The sequence below is a fragment of the Microtus oregoni genome, unplaced genomic scaffold, assembly GCF_018167655.1.
Source record: "Microtus oregoni isolate MIOR12 unplaced genomic scaffold, Mior012 000077F_ref0000221, whole genome shotgun sequence".
NCBI classification, from domain to species: domain Eukaryota; kingdom Metazoa; phylum Chordata; class Mammalia; order Rodentia; family Cricetidae; genus Microtus; species Microtus oregoni.
The window spans coordinates 1,696,940-1,710,810 of NW_024544029.1; the positions used below are offsets into that span (position 1 = coordinate 1,696,940).

The 13,871-nt window shown below is 44.0% G+C and overlaps 1 protein-coding gene across 2 annotated transcripts in view; it reads left to right on the forward strand.

Moving 5' to 3' along the window:
- Ano6 (anoctamin 6) overlaps nucleotides 1–13,871 on the forward strand; it is a 166,589-nt gene that overhangs the window by 61,971 nt on the left and 90,747 nt on the right. For both annotated transcript variants that reach the window (XM_041642689.1, XM_041642688.1), the window contains one exon: nucleotides 4,801–4,883. In XM_041642689.1, coding sequence (XP_041498623.1) covers nucleotides 4,801–4,883 — 83 coding nt within the window. The remainder of the gene's footprint in view (nucleotides 1–4,800; nucleotides 4,884–13,871) is intronic.

A 13,871-nucleotide genomic window follows, 5' to 3' on the forward strand; every position in this document is an offset into this window, starting at 1 on the left:
AAAAAATTAAATTAAATTAAAAAATATTTTTAAAAAAGGTTTACGGTTTTGGAATCAGACTGATTGACAGTCCAATTGTTTAGCTTTTAGTTGTTGACTTGAGGTGATGACAACCCTAAATTATTATTGATCATCTGAAGGAATAAGAACAGAAATAGGAATAAATAGACCAGACTTTTGGAAATGCCAGACACAGATTAGTATGCCCAGGAATTTTGCAGTTTCATTTTTTTTCATATTGGGTTTTTATATGCAAAGTTAATTTATATTTACATAGTATTCAGTTGAAAATTACTATTTGTAAAGTATGGGTATTTGGCCTGCATGTGTGTCCATGTACCATGTTTGTGCTTGATTCCCCTGGGAGGTCAAAAGGGGGTGCTAGGTCCCCTTGAACTGGAGTCACAGATGTTGTGAGTGCAGGGAATTAAACCCAGGTCCCCTGGAAGGTCAACAGGTGCTTTTAATGTCATCTTCCCAAATCCTCATTGTTTTTCCAGCATGCTTTTGAGCTGTCACTTCTATTTTTGCATGGCCCTGTGACATCACCAGGGAAATGGCTATGGCCATCTTGGGATAAATATGCTGATAATAATTGGCACTTGGCAGTTGGCATTAGGACTTGAGCCCTGCCAGGGTCCGTAGTCCAGGCCCTTTGCACTTGGCCCTGCCATTCTTATTTCTTAATTTATTTTCCCCCAGCACCTAGTCCTACCATTTTTACTCTTTTTTTTTTTTTAAGCCCTGGGTGTTGCACTTGGGGCCTTGCAGATGTTAGGCAAGAGCTTTGCACTAGAGCCCCAGCCCCAGCTCAGACCCGGCATTCCCTGCTCTCTCGTCTATCCGCGGTGGTTTTGACCATTTCAGTGGTAAGCAGTCACCTTCATAAACAACTCAGGGAGAGCCAGCTCCTGCCCCTGCCTGTGCTGTGTGTTAGACATAGCATCTTCTCATTCTCATCATGTTTGTTCCAGAGCCCTGCTTATCGGCCACTTTAGCGTTCGTCTGTGGATTTCCTGAGTGTGTTTTCTGTTAGGTGTGTCCAATCTATAAGATTATAGATAATGACTTTTTATTGGCTGCTTTGTATCACAATCTCAATCGCCGTTTTAGTACAGGCCGTATCTACTTCATAGTCGGGGTAGTAAATTCAGGTCGTTCCTTTTCTGATTGGTACCCAAGTAACCACATGACTGCCACCTTGGCGGAGGCTGCTGGTGTCCTGTTATTAAACCGTTGATATGGCTAAGCCTCTACGTAGTTTTATTGGGCCCCTGGTTTTACAGTGCTGAATAAGTTAGAATTAGGTCTACCTTCAAACTTTATTGCTCAAACTGCATTGATAAAGTTTTTAAAACATGCTCACTTTCATTTATAATAATTGTTAGGTGATTGATTTACTATTAGATTTATCAAAAGTGAATATGTTATAGACTTCTTTGGCCTAAATATTCAGTGATTTGAATTTTACTCGTAGTAATACAGTTGATACTATTTTTCATTTTTAGATTATTTTATGTATGTGAGTGTTTTGCCTGCCAGTATATGTACCACATGCATGCCTGGTACTTTTGGAGTTCGGAAGTGGGCATCAGATCCTGTGGGACTAGACTTACAGAGAGCTGTGAGTCACCACATGGGAGCTGAGAATTGAGTCTGAGCCCTCGGCAAGAGCAGCCAGGTTCCTAACATCCCAAAAGCTGTTAAGTAAAATTACTTTCTAAAAAGTTAGTACGTTTTTTTTTTCTGAGTATCAACCCCCGTTATTTTTAATAAGAAATTCTCAGTTTTTCATCTTAATTTTTTAAACTATTTTTGCCAAGAAATGATTTTTTTTTCCCCATTTGCCTTAGATGATCAGAAATGAGAGTCCCAAAGACTTCCTGGACCCCTATCTAGAGGAAGATTAATTATGTATTAGCCTCCTGTATCATCTCCCTCTCCGCTGTGTTAACACAGAAAACGTGGCAGAAACATGGTTTTGTCTTGCTCACGTGGTATTTCGGCAAAGCCATTTTTGTTTATATTTAATCAAATTCCCTTTCTCTTCTGTGTTGACATTAACTGTGGCCACGTTTGTTCTCATTGTGGGGGTAACTAGAACCAAGCAGTGCTACACTTTCACATGTCTGTTCCTCTGCATCCTTGCCTGTGACTTAGTGGGACACCGGGGACCTAGATCTTGTTTCTTCTCTCACTCGGCAAATTGAATACCTTCTTAAGTCTCCCTTCGCAAAGGAGGAAAAGAGGAACCGAGGGGAATGCCACTGACCTTTTTACCTCTGATACGTAATAGATGAATTGCCACATCTTATCCTGCAGGAATTTAGATAAGATATCACATGAAGTCACGCCACCAGATTTATAGTGGCTGTGTAAAAATACGCACAAGAATGATGTTTCATTAACTTTATGAAGCAGTATATTATAAACACTCCACTTGTATCATCTTCACTATCTCTACAGCTAATGTTGTAGAAAGGTTAGGTCTTCCCAGCTATACTCCATCCATGGAGAGCTTGTCATAGCCTGGTGTATAGACAATCACGCTTTAGGACAGTGGTTCTCAACCTTCCCAATGCTGTGACCCTTTAATACAGTTCCTTAGGTGTGGTGACCCCAGCCATAACAGTATTTTCATTACTACTTTAAACTCATTTGGCTGCTGTTATGAACTGTAGTGTAAATATCTGATATGCAAGACGTCTGGTGTGTGACCCCTGTGAAAGGGCTGTCTGACCCCCAAAGGGGTCGTGACCCATGGGTTGAAAACACTGCTTGAGGCACTTATGAAGGTGGTCTGCAGAAATCTAATTATTTTGGCCAACTATTGTTCGGCTGGTGGAATAATCAGCTGCAGACGTAGCTGGCTGTGTGGAAATTGCAGGCCCCCCGGGTTAGTCAGAGGCATCCACTTTGGTTTTCACCCTTGCAAGATGCCCTTCAAGCCTCCCTTCGCCTCTGTTTCCCATTTTTCTCTGGCTCTTAAACAAGGGGTCCTCAGACGGGCTCTTCAGAAGAGGTGGCCCCTAATTGTGCTGTCTCATCTGCTGCCCTTTCTTTTCAGGCCATAGGGGCTGCTACCATGTGGGTTAAGTGTACAAATGAAGGTCTTTGGTGTGAAGCTAAAATGCAGTTCTGATATTGGGAATTTTTTTTAAACAGATGAGTTGTCTTAACTTGGATTTGTGAACAATCTTTGGGCTCTCGTGAATCTCCCTATGCAAGTTGAGCTGTTATTTTTTTTAGGCCACTGAAAAGAGGATTTTTAAAAAAGATTTATTTATTTATTATGTATACAACATTCCTTCCATGTGTGCTTGCATGCTAAAAGAGGGCACCAGATCTCATTACAGATGGTTGTGAGCCACCATGTGGTTATTGGGAATTGAACTCAGGACCTCTGGAAGAGCAGTCAGTGCTCTTAACCTCTGAGCCATCTCTCCAGCCCCTGAAAAGAGGATTTTTTTCATCATTAGGAACCACCTATTTCACAAAACCTGTTTGTGTATTCAAGACATTGGGTGTGTAGTGACTTATAAAACTCCACCTCAAATAAAATTAAAGCCCAGGCTAGCTGTTCTGTGCGGACCATTGAAGGACGCGTGCTGCTGATAGTTCCGTGCCCCCCCCCCCCCACCTTTACGTCTTTAACCTCGTCTTCTTTCACATCAGTGGCTTGCTGAAGAGATGTGGGCCTGGTGATCAATGAGAGAAGCTATATAAACCTCCTTAAACAGTTGATGAGCTTCCAATGTTCTTAACTATTATTTCATACCTCTTTAAATTAAGGATCTTTTATTTTTACAAAGTCAACGATATACGGCATTTTAGTAATTCCTAGTATAATCCTAAACTTTGTTGTTATTTGAAATTTCCTATTTTTTTTAATGTGCCCTCCTGCTGACCAACCTCTAGCACCCAACACTTCCTTCATTAAGTCTTTTACGTCTGGCTTCTTTAGAGCTCTTTGATCTAGAAGCACACGGTGCAGTGTGTATGACTGGTTTGATCTAGAAGCACACGTATGACTGGTTTGATCTAGAAGCACACGGTGGGAGTGTATGACTGCTTTGCTTCCTCAAGGTCCTTGATGCTGGACCAGCACCTTTATTTGTGACAGGGTCTTGATGACAACCCAGGGATAGACATGACGGAATGACCTGCTTCCTGGACTTGGCTCCTTAACCTCGCCTAACACTGTGGTCACCTAATACAGTGGCCACCAGTCACTTGTGGCTTCTGACCTTTTGAGTTGTGGCTCATATGTATTTGTAATTCATCCCAGATCCCCAAGGCGTAGTCCCAGAAAAATATAAACTGGTTCACTGATAATTTTTTTAATATGGATTATATATTGAAATGTTAATGGGTTTTATGAGTTAAATGATATTATTGTAATTAATACTTGTTACTAGTTAAAAGTACCTACTGGAAAATTTTATTTGGCTCCCATTAAATATCTGTCAGATGCTGCTTCTCAATGTGTTTTCAAATAGAAAATGACCGTCCTCGTTTGACTCATCAGTTCCCCGAGAGGTTAGCGGGATAATGAGTTTCGTAGCTGCACTCAACATTTAATTGCTGTGTAGAGGCTGGTAATTTTCCGTGGTAGACGCAGCCTAGAGCATTTGGAGACCTAGCCACATGGATGACAGAGTGGCGGCAGCTCTCAGTCGTGGGCAGTGAGAATATCTCACCTGGAAGTGGGCCTCAGATGCTGAGTGCCCTCCCTCCTGCTGCTGTGTGGATCCAGGCAAGTCTGCGTTTTGCTTACCTTATTTACTCCTTTATTTTCAGTGCTGGAGAACTTCGACCAGACCATTGTCTGTTCCACCTTCGGCCCTCTGGAGAATCAGCAGGATTTCCGAACTCCAGAGTTTGTAAGTACTTCGCCTTAAATGTCGTCTGTCCTGAGATTCTCTTTGAATAATAAATCCTGTTCTTGACGGGTTCAGTCCGGCACAGGGCCCTGCTGTGACTGTTCAGTCTTTGGCAGCTCTGAGGAACAGGTTAATGGGACCTAAGTGTCCAGCATCCTGAGCTTTGGGTTTGATTTCACACTGCCTATGCCCCTGCTGACAGGAACTCAGTCCGTAGTGAAAGAGGGAGATGTTCCCAAAATTTCCTGCTTCGGTGGCTGGTTCTGTCGCTGTCAGGTTCTGCTCTCTGTAACCGTGGAAATCAGTCTTGACTGAACACAGACAATGCTCTGGCCAGTGCTGTTATTTACCATGGAGGGGCTTGTTCCTCATTTCCTTCTGGAACCTTCCGTAATACAACCTGGTAGGACTAGGAAGATTTTATTGGTTGTTTCTACCAAGAGGGAAACTAATGTTCCCACTCAGTTAGACATTGAAGATTAGCCATGGCTCCTACCCTCAAGGAATTAAAAATCGTATTAGATGCCACTGTGATTGTATTAGTGCCTTGTTGAAAGAAAATTAAGCATGTCGGAAGCCTTGCAGAATGTCTTTTGAAGCAGATTTTATATTAGGCTCCTATAGCGCTTGACTCTTTGACTCACGCCAAAGAAGTGGGAAAGGAAAGGAAAGCATAGTGGCCTTCACCCAGATTCACCCAGATTTTTTGTTGCTGTAAATAACTTATCTACCATTTCCTTCTGCAATGCAAGTGTGTGTGTGTGTGCCTGAATGTGTGTCAATGTGTGTGCCTGAGTGTGTGCTTGAATGTGTGTCTGTGAATTTGTGTGTCTGTTGTGTGTGAGAGAGACTCTATGTGTGTGTATGTGTATGTCAGTATGTCTGTGTGTGTGTACCTGAGTGTGTGTCTGTGTGAATCTGTGTGTCTGTTTGTGTGTGTGTGTATGAGAGAGAGACTCTGTGTGTGTGTTTGTGTGAGTATGTCAGTATGTGTGTCTCTGTGTTTGTGCCTGAGTGTGTGTCTGTGTGAGAGAGACTTCCTGTGTGCGTTTGTGTGTATGTGTCTGTGTGTGTGCACTTGAGTGTGTGTCTGTGTGTGTAAGAGAGAGAGAGAGAGACTGACTCTGTGTGTGTGTGTGTGTGTGTGTGTGCATCTGTTGGAAGGTTTAGATTTCCTGCCTGGCTTTACTTTACTAAGTCATTGGCTGAAACAGCTTCTTTCATAACCAGTGGTAATAAAGCATATTCATAGCGTCAGAGAGGAATCCCACATCACTCAGCAGGATGTCAAGGTGCTGGTGCTTGACCCGCCTCAGCAACATCTGTATGGATAGTGCATAGGGCAGGTAAACTGTCCATCACTTTCCATCACCAGCACTTGTTTCTTGACATCCGTGTTTCATTTTCAAAGTTAGAAGACTTGCTAGTCGAAGATCAAATGACCGCAAGCGGAATCTGGAATCAGCAACTGCAGTTGCCCTGAGCAGCTAGTTTCAACCGTGGTTCTGAGGACGTAGAAGCCAGAGGGAGAACCTTCACTTTGGTATTTACTGTTAGACGATATGTATGATTGTTCTGTATGTGTATTCCACAGCGCATCTCTGTGTTCCTGTGTTCTGGTTAGCTTTGGCCAACTTGACCAAACCAAGATGCACCTGCAGAGAGGGAATCTCTGCCAAGGCATCACATTAGGCATTTTCATAATTGCCAAGTGATGAAGGAAGGCCACGGTTTCCTGTGGACAGGGACCTCCCTGAGCAGGTGGGCATGAGTTATAGAAGAATGATAACTGAGCAAGCCAGTCGGTTGGTCTCTGCTTCAGTTCCTGCCTGAAGTGGCCTGGCCTGGCCTGTCCTGACCTCCCTCAGTGATGACCTGTTACCTGAAAGTGTGATAGGGAATAGACGCTTTGCTTCCCAGGTCACTTTTGATCAGTGTTTATCACAGCAACAGAGAGCCTGGTTACTGTCTTTCTCTAATGTATGTTCTTACCATCCAGGAAGGAATTACTTTTTAAAACATATTTCTTAAATGTATTCTTTGAGCACTGCATATTTATGTGTATCAAATATTCTCTCTATATAAATATATATGTGTGTATATATACACACACCTCTATATATACATATATACACACATTCACACATTTCTCCATATATATGCCTATATATACATACATATCTCTCTATGTATATATACACACATGTATACATGTCTATATATATATATATATATATATATAAATAATGTATTTGATCACATCCACCCTCTATTTCCCCCCTCCAACTTCTCCCTGACTTACCACCACCCCTTCTAACTTCATTTCCTCTTATGCTTAACTTCCTGAGTAGCTCCTCCGCTGGCGTGGGGCTTCGGGAAGCAGTTTTTCATGTTCCCATGCCTTCCCAGTTTGTGAAGCTCATAACACACAAGTTATTATGACACTCATAAATAGTTGCTTGTGTTTTCTTCCCTGCACCATTGTTGCCAGCACTCCTGCGCCTGATAGTAAACATACATTACCATATGCCATCTCCACGGTAAACAAGCAGGCTGTAGAGGGAGGTCCTGTGAGAATAGGACACTCCAGGGAACCATGTGTTATACTTAAGAGAGGCCAGGATGTAGGCAGGGGAGCTTAGCATTGAGGAAGACAGAGCTCTGCTCTTGTAGGCAGGTGAGCCAGACTGATGCCAGGAAATCACGTGAGTTAGTGCAAACCAGATCTTTAAATTGGGGCCAGTGTTGACTTGGAATATCAGAGGATCTAACTGCAAAGCAAAGTTGCAAACCCTGCAGGAAAACTAAAAAAAGTTGGAAAAGTGGGTTTTCTATTTCCCCCACCCCCATCTGGCATTTTGGCGGTTCAGTTGCAGCTTGCTGAACTGAAGAAACCACGGAGTATGTTTACTCAGCCTTATTCTCAAATAGTTGAGATTTCAGGCGGATCAAGGGCTGGTGGTTTTTATGTAACAGTGTTTTTGTCTAGTTTGTTCAACAGGGAGAAGGATAAAATGCTTTTCAGTGTGCTTCCTTCAGGGAGATCTGTTTTAGAGCAGAGTTAGTTAACTAGGCTGGCTCACTGGTATTAGAAGGAATGACGCAGCTCATGTGTCTGTGGGGTTCTCAGGCTGTAGCACAGACTTTGTAAATCCTGAGATTGGCATCAGCTGCCTATGGCCTGGAGCCAGCAGCCGCTTGCTCGCCTGCTCTCCGCTCTTCCTTCCTGCAGCCTCGGCTTCTCAGCCGCACTCACTCCCACACACAGGTTCTCATTCTTGCTGCCTCTTGCTCCCTTTGTAGACTGAAGCCATCGAGTTAGCCAGAATGTTAAAGTGTTTACAGGGTGGAAAGAGATATAGACACAGGGGCATGTATTCTTGTTATCTCTGACTTGTGGGAACTAGGGACATGTTGAAACTAGTGATGTTGCCATGTACCCCCTGTGGGGTACGGCAGATGTGTGTGGGAGGGAGTCATGAAAAGGATATGGTTAAATACTGGTTTACAGAGAAACTTGGTGATCTTGTATGGTGGGAAACCACTTTAGTCCTGGTGAGGGTGGCTTAGATACCATGAAAATAGTTAACATTTTATTATGATTGTTTTCTCCACACTGCTAGCTTTTTTTTAAAAAAAGCTATTCTTATTGTTACTGGGATGGGCACATATGCCGAGGCATTCGTGTGGAGAGCAAAGGCCATCTTTGTGGAGTCAATCCTTTCCCTTCACCTCTACATCTGGGTCTACATCTAGGGATTGAACTCAGGTGGCCAGGCTTTCTTTCATATCAGGCAGCAAGTAACTCTACCCACTGAGCCACCGTGCACCATGTGGAGACGCTCCATGCTGTTTTATTTTTCTCTCTATTTCCTGTTCTCGTCTATGAATGAGGTCCGATTCAGCACTTTACAGTTTCTAAGGAGGTTCGTTCCCCATCTAGAGACGTGGTGGCTGTCAGTTGAGGGTAAAGGTGAAAGGAGACTTGGGGGATTATGATTCTGGGGAAGGGAATGGTGAAGGAAAGGCTGGAAACTGAGTGCCGGAGCCTCAGCTCATCCTGAAGAGTTCAGAGTTAGAACTAGAGGGTGGGGTCAGTGAGATGGGACAGTGGGTGAGAGGCACTGGCCTCCAAGCCAGCTAGCCTGCTTGTGAGCCCCCAAAATCCAGGTGGAGGAAGGAGAGGACTGACTCTCACAGGTTGTCCTCTGACTTAAACATACACTATGAACACGCATGCACACATGCACGAATACACAAGCCTGCCCCCCCCACACACAAAATAAATAATTGTAAAAATGAACAAACCCAGAGGCTATAAACATAGACCCCAGCCGGGCGATGGAGGCGCAAGCCTTTAATCCCAGCACTCGGGAGGCAGAGGCAGGCGGATCTCTGTGAGTTTGAGACCAGCCTGGTCTACAGAGCTAGTTTCAGGACAGGCTCCAAAGCCACAGTGAAACCCTGTCTCAAAAAACAAAAAAAAAAAAACAAAACAAACAAAAAAAAAAGAACTTAGGATCAATTCCATCTTGATGGCGATGGAACAGAGAAATATCCTCCTGCTAGGTAGGATGTCCCAGAATCCCAGACTCCATTTCCAGTCCCACACCTGGTTAAGAGCTCTAAGTGGTAAATTCAAAAGCTAGTGAGTATGACCAGCCCCACAGACTTCATTTCATTCCAAGTCCCAAGGAGTTGGATATCAGTAGTGGGAAGAGGCGATCGTTATATTTGTTTCTAGAAACACTAACTATTGACAATGACCCAGGAACTCACAGTGGTCTGACAGCCTGAACACACACTATTGAGAGATAGGGTGTGAAGGACTTAGATGTAGCATCCCTGAATCTGCCCACAGTCATGATCAACATGGAATTATGGAGACAGAAGGCTAAGGGACTGTTCTGTCACCCCAACCTCACTGTGGCTCCCCATCTGCTTTTGCTGAACTTTGGCATTTGCCCACAACTCTCCTGGCTTCTTAGAGGCAGGAATAGTCTTACCACTTCCGATCTCATGTTAACTGATATTTTTTCATTGTTTAGCATCTACCAAATTTGGAGAAAATAATAAAATTTAGACTGGTTAAAGAATATTAGGATTGCAGAAGGCTAAACCGGGAAGATTAGAAGCCGTGGGATATTGTAACTGAAGGAGAAAACAGACCCAGAAAAATGAGTGGATATATGGGGAGATTAGGAGGCGTGACCTTGCTGGAGGAGGTGTGTCACTGGGCGTGGTTTCAAAAGCCCAGGCTAACTCTCCAGGTTAACTCTCTCTCTCTGCCTAGTCTCCCTGTCTCAATATGCCAGTTCTCACGCCTGCTTGCCTGCTACCGTGCTCCCCTCCCCGCCATGATGGTTAGGGACTCTACTGCCTTCTGGAATAATAACCCCAAATTAAATGCTTTCTTTTGTAAGTTGCCCAGGTTTTATGATCTCTTAGCACAGCAATAGAAAAGTAACTAAGATACTGTTTTCTAAAAATTATGGTTAACCACCTGAAATTCTAATTTAATCATCTTCAACCTGTTGAAAATACATGAAAACCCCAAGGAAAGATTCTAAGTATTAATTTCTTCAACAAATATTTATTTGGCATTTATTTTAGGTACTATACCGAATATACATAAAAGAATATCCCTGTTTTTTTTTAAGAGCTAACACTTTGCTAAAAGAGACAAAGTAAATAATATACATAATAATATATAAATTATATATAATATAAATAATATACATATCAAATGAGTAATCACTAGAGAAAATTAATAGGGAGTGTGTGTGTGTGTGTGTGTGTGTGTGTGTGTGTAAGAGAGAGAGAGAGAGTTTTGGCAATGGGTGTGTGTGATAGTTGTAAATATAGTCTTAGAGTATATCTCCCTGAGAAGTGAAAAGGTTGGAATGCTTGAGAGAGAACTGGGGAAAAGTGCTTAGTGAAGTATTGGATGCTTGTAACCCAGGGGTCATGTGTTGGTTTTCAAGATACCTCAGCTAAGCAACTTGCAAAGAGAAAGAGGAAAGGCTTTCTCTGGCTAACAGTTCCAGCTCATAGCTGACTAACAGAATTGCTTTGGGCCTGTGGTGAGGAAGGAAGAGTTTCACGATGTGGCAGAACCTTTCGTTTCATGGCCTGTAAGAAAAGAAAGTGAAGATGGGGCCCGAATCCACAACTGCCTTAAGGATACATGCTTAAGGACCTCACAGGCCCCACCTCCTAAAGGATCTGCCACCCCACGTGTGCTCCCTGTGAACTAAACTTTCAACACCTGGACCTTTGGGGGCTCCCAAAATACAAAATGCAGCAGAGGAGTACAGATGGAGTCTGGATAGAAAACCAGAAGACAGGCTCAAATGGGGTGAAGTTGTCAATTGTAGGACATTGAAAGGAGCCATGTGTGTGTCCCCGTCCATGTGCATGTGCGCATGTGTGTACGTCCCTAAGAATTAAGTCAGGTGTAATGTTTTAGAGACATAACAGCGAGCTAATGAACGTCAGGCTCTGACACAGGGATCAGTATATGGCTGCATCTTCTGGAGTGCTACAAGCTGCAACCCGGAAGCAGCACAAGTCGTGAGCTGACTCTGTTGTCGCAAGGGTTCTACTTGCATTGCTTACAGTTCCTTCTTCCAGCCGCAGTACCACTGCATTGTGGGCTGTGTTTCTTGGTTTGGCGGTCAGGGTGTGTGTCCTCGGTATTGTAGGATGTTGGCTGTCAGCCCTGTTTTCTACTCACTGGATGACAGTAAAACCCTCTACCCTGGCGGAAGGGTAACTCTCAGATACTGCCATATGTACCAGGGGGCAAAATTGCTCTTCCTGAGGACCACCGAGTTCCAGGAGCGCTTAAGAAACATCCTCAGATTTGTTTCTGGGAGTACTGGGAATGCGGCTGTAATATAGCATTGAATGGATTGTGGGCTGAACTAGAAGGTGGAAAATAGAGAATGTTGGCCTCTCTTTCAAAGAAATGTGACAGTGAGGTGTGGACCGTGAGACAGACACACAGAGAGGACAGGAATAAATGGATGGAGAAACCTGTGGGGGATCAGAAGAAGGGCATGCACGGTTTGCAGGGCACAGGGGGAGGAATCAGCCTGCCATGGGAGGAGCCACATCTACTCAGGACCTGGAGCAGAAAACTCATGCAGGGTTTTAGGAGTCAAAAAGGGAGCCTGGGAGGTTCCCTAGCTAACAACTGCTGTCAGCTACTGAGAGTGAAGAAGGCACAGGGCCGGAGCATCTGTAGAGAGGCAGAGAGCTGGAAAAGCCAGGAAAAGGTTTTGGGATTTCTTGGCAGCAGAGAGATCAGAGTGGGGCTGGCGATCCCGTCTTTCCCACCATAGTGTCCCTCAGACATGGAGAGAATTGAGAGAAGGCTTCGGCCAGAGAGTGTGAAGATGGTTAGGTGTCACTGGCAGGAGGAACTGTCATGTGACTTTAGAGAAGGAAATGAGAAGGAAGAAGGGAGCCTAGTGGTTAGAAACAGACCAGGGGTCTCTGGCCTCTTTATGACAGCAGAAGAATGTGACACTGGCCCCAAAGGGAGGGGACCTTTCTGAGGGATGCCAGTGTCCTCATTGGCTGTGGCAGTTAGAGCACGGGAGGGGACAAGAGCAGCCATGCTACTGAGAAGCCACAGGGTGCTGGCACTGTTGCGGCTGAACTGGGAGCTGGGTATCCTTGTGTGATGGAGGGCCAGTGTGAATATGGCAGGATTTTCAGGAGCAGCAGTGGGGTAGTAGATGGTCCATTCTGGGGGCTCTCTTAAATGATCCATTCTGGGGGCCCTCGAGGTACATTCTACTCCCATGGTCCTATCAGGAATTTCCTCCTGAGGTAATGACTGGTCGGGACTCATGTGAAAAGTCAGTTTTGTCTTCTCCCCAATAAAAGAGAATAATCTACCAGAATTTTTTTGTTTGCAGATTTTGTTTCCCACAGGTGGATCTGGGTTTTGTTTCAATGCTGGGCATGAAGTCTATTTGTAAGATCAGTATTTGGGAAGTTAAAGCCGGAAGATTGTTACATAGTGAATCTTCCAGGCTAGCTTGTCTTCTCCTAAAAGCCAAAAAACAAAAAATTCAAATCAAAATGGATTCTATTATTTCTTTCCCCACCCCCCAGCCCCACACCTTTGATTATTTCTGAGGCAGCTGGATATCAGAGCTATTGCAAAGTATTTTACTGTGGGTCCAAGATCTTTCTGCCTAATCTCCCAAATCAACTAAAGTTCCACACTCTGCTTCCAGTTCTAAGATGCTCAGGATAAGTTCCTGTGGGAGTGATGTGGTCCCATTTCCTCAAGCATTCCCTCACTCAGATGCACACTGCTTTCCCATGTAAACAGACACATGGGATGGCTTTGTCCTGTGTCTTCCGCACTGACCTTTCCAACTGGGAAGAGAGAAAGACCTCAGTGCCCCCAATCCCGAGCACACAAACAAAGAAATTTAATATTTGACTTGGCAGAAGGACTCTCACAAGAAGACGAAATCAGACAAACGAGCCAGGAAGAATCGCTCATTTGGGCCATCTTGCCGTGCTTGGCCTTCAGGAGGTGTTTCAACATTGCAAGCTTGATGTACTTTCAGCGGGGGGATAGGGAGAGTGGGGGTGATGAACTAGGTACTGTATCTGAATATGAAAGAATACTTATTCACTCCGTATGACTGATCCAGAAGATGAATTTATGAGTTACTAGGATTGAGAAGGATAGGCATAAGTAGGCAGATATGCGAATGTGCCATTCAGAAATTTCTGTCTGAGTCACTTCTGTGGAATACAGAGGTCTTTTCCCTGAGAAATGGTGGTAATTAGGCCATCGGACCAGCCGGGCTAGACCCACTGGAGCCAATTTAACTCAAAATGCTAACAAATCCCATTCTGTACACCCTGGAGCATTCTATTCATTAAACCATTAATATAAAACTGTTAAAATAGCCAGTTCTGATGGCACAAGGCCACAGACCCAGCCTCTTGGGAGCC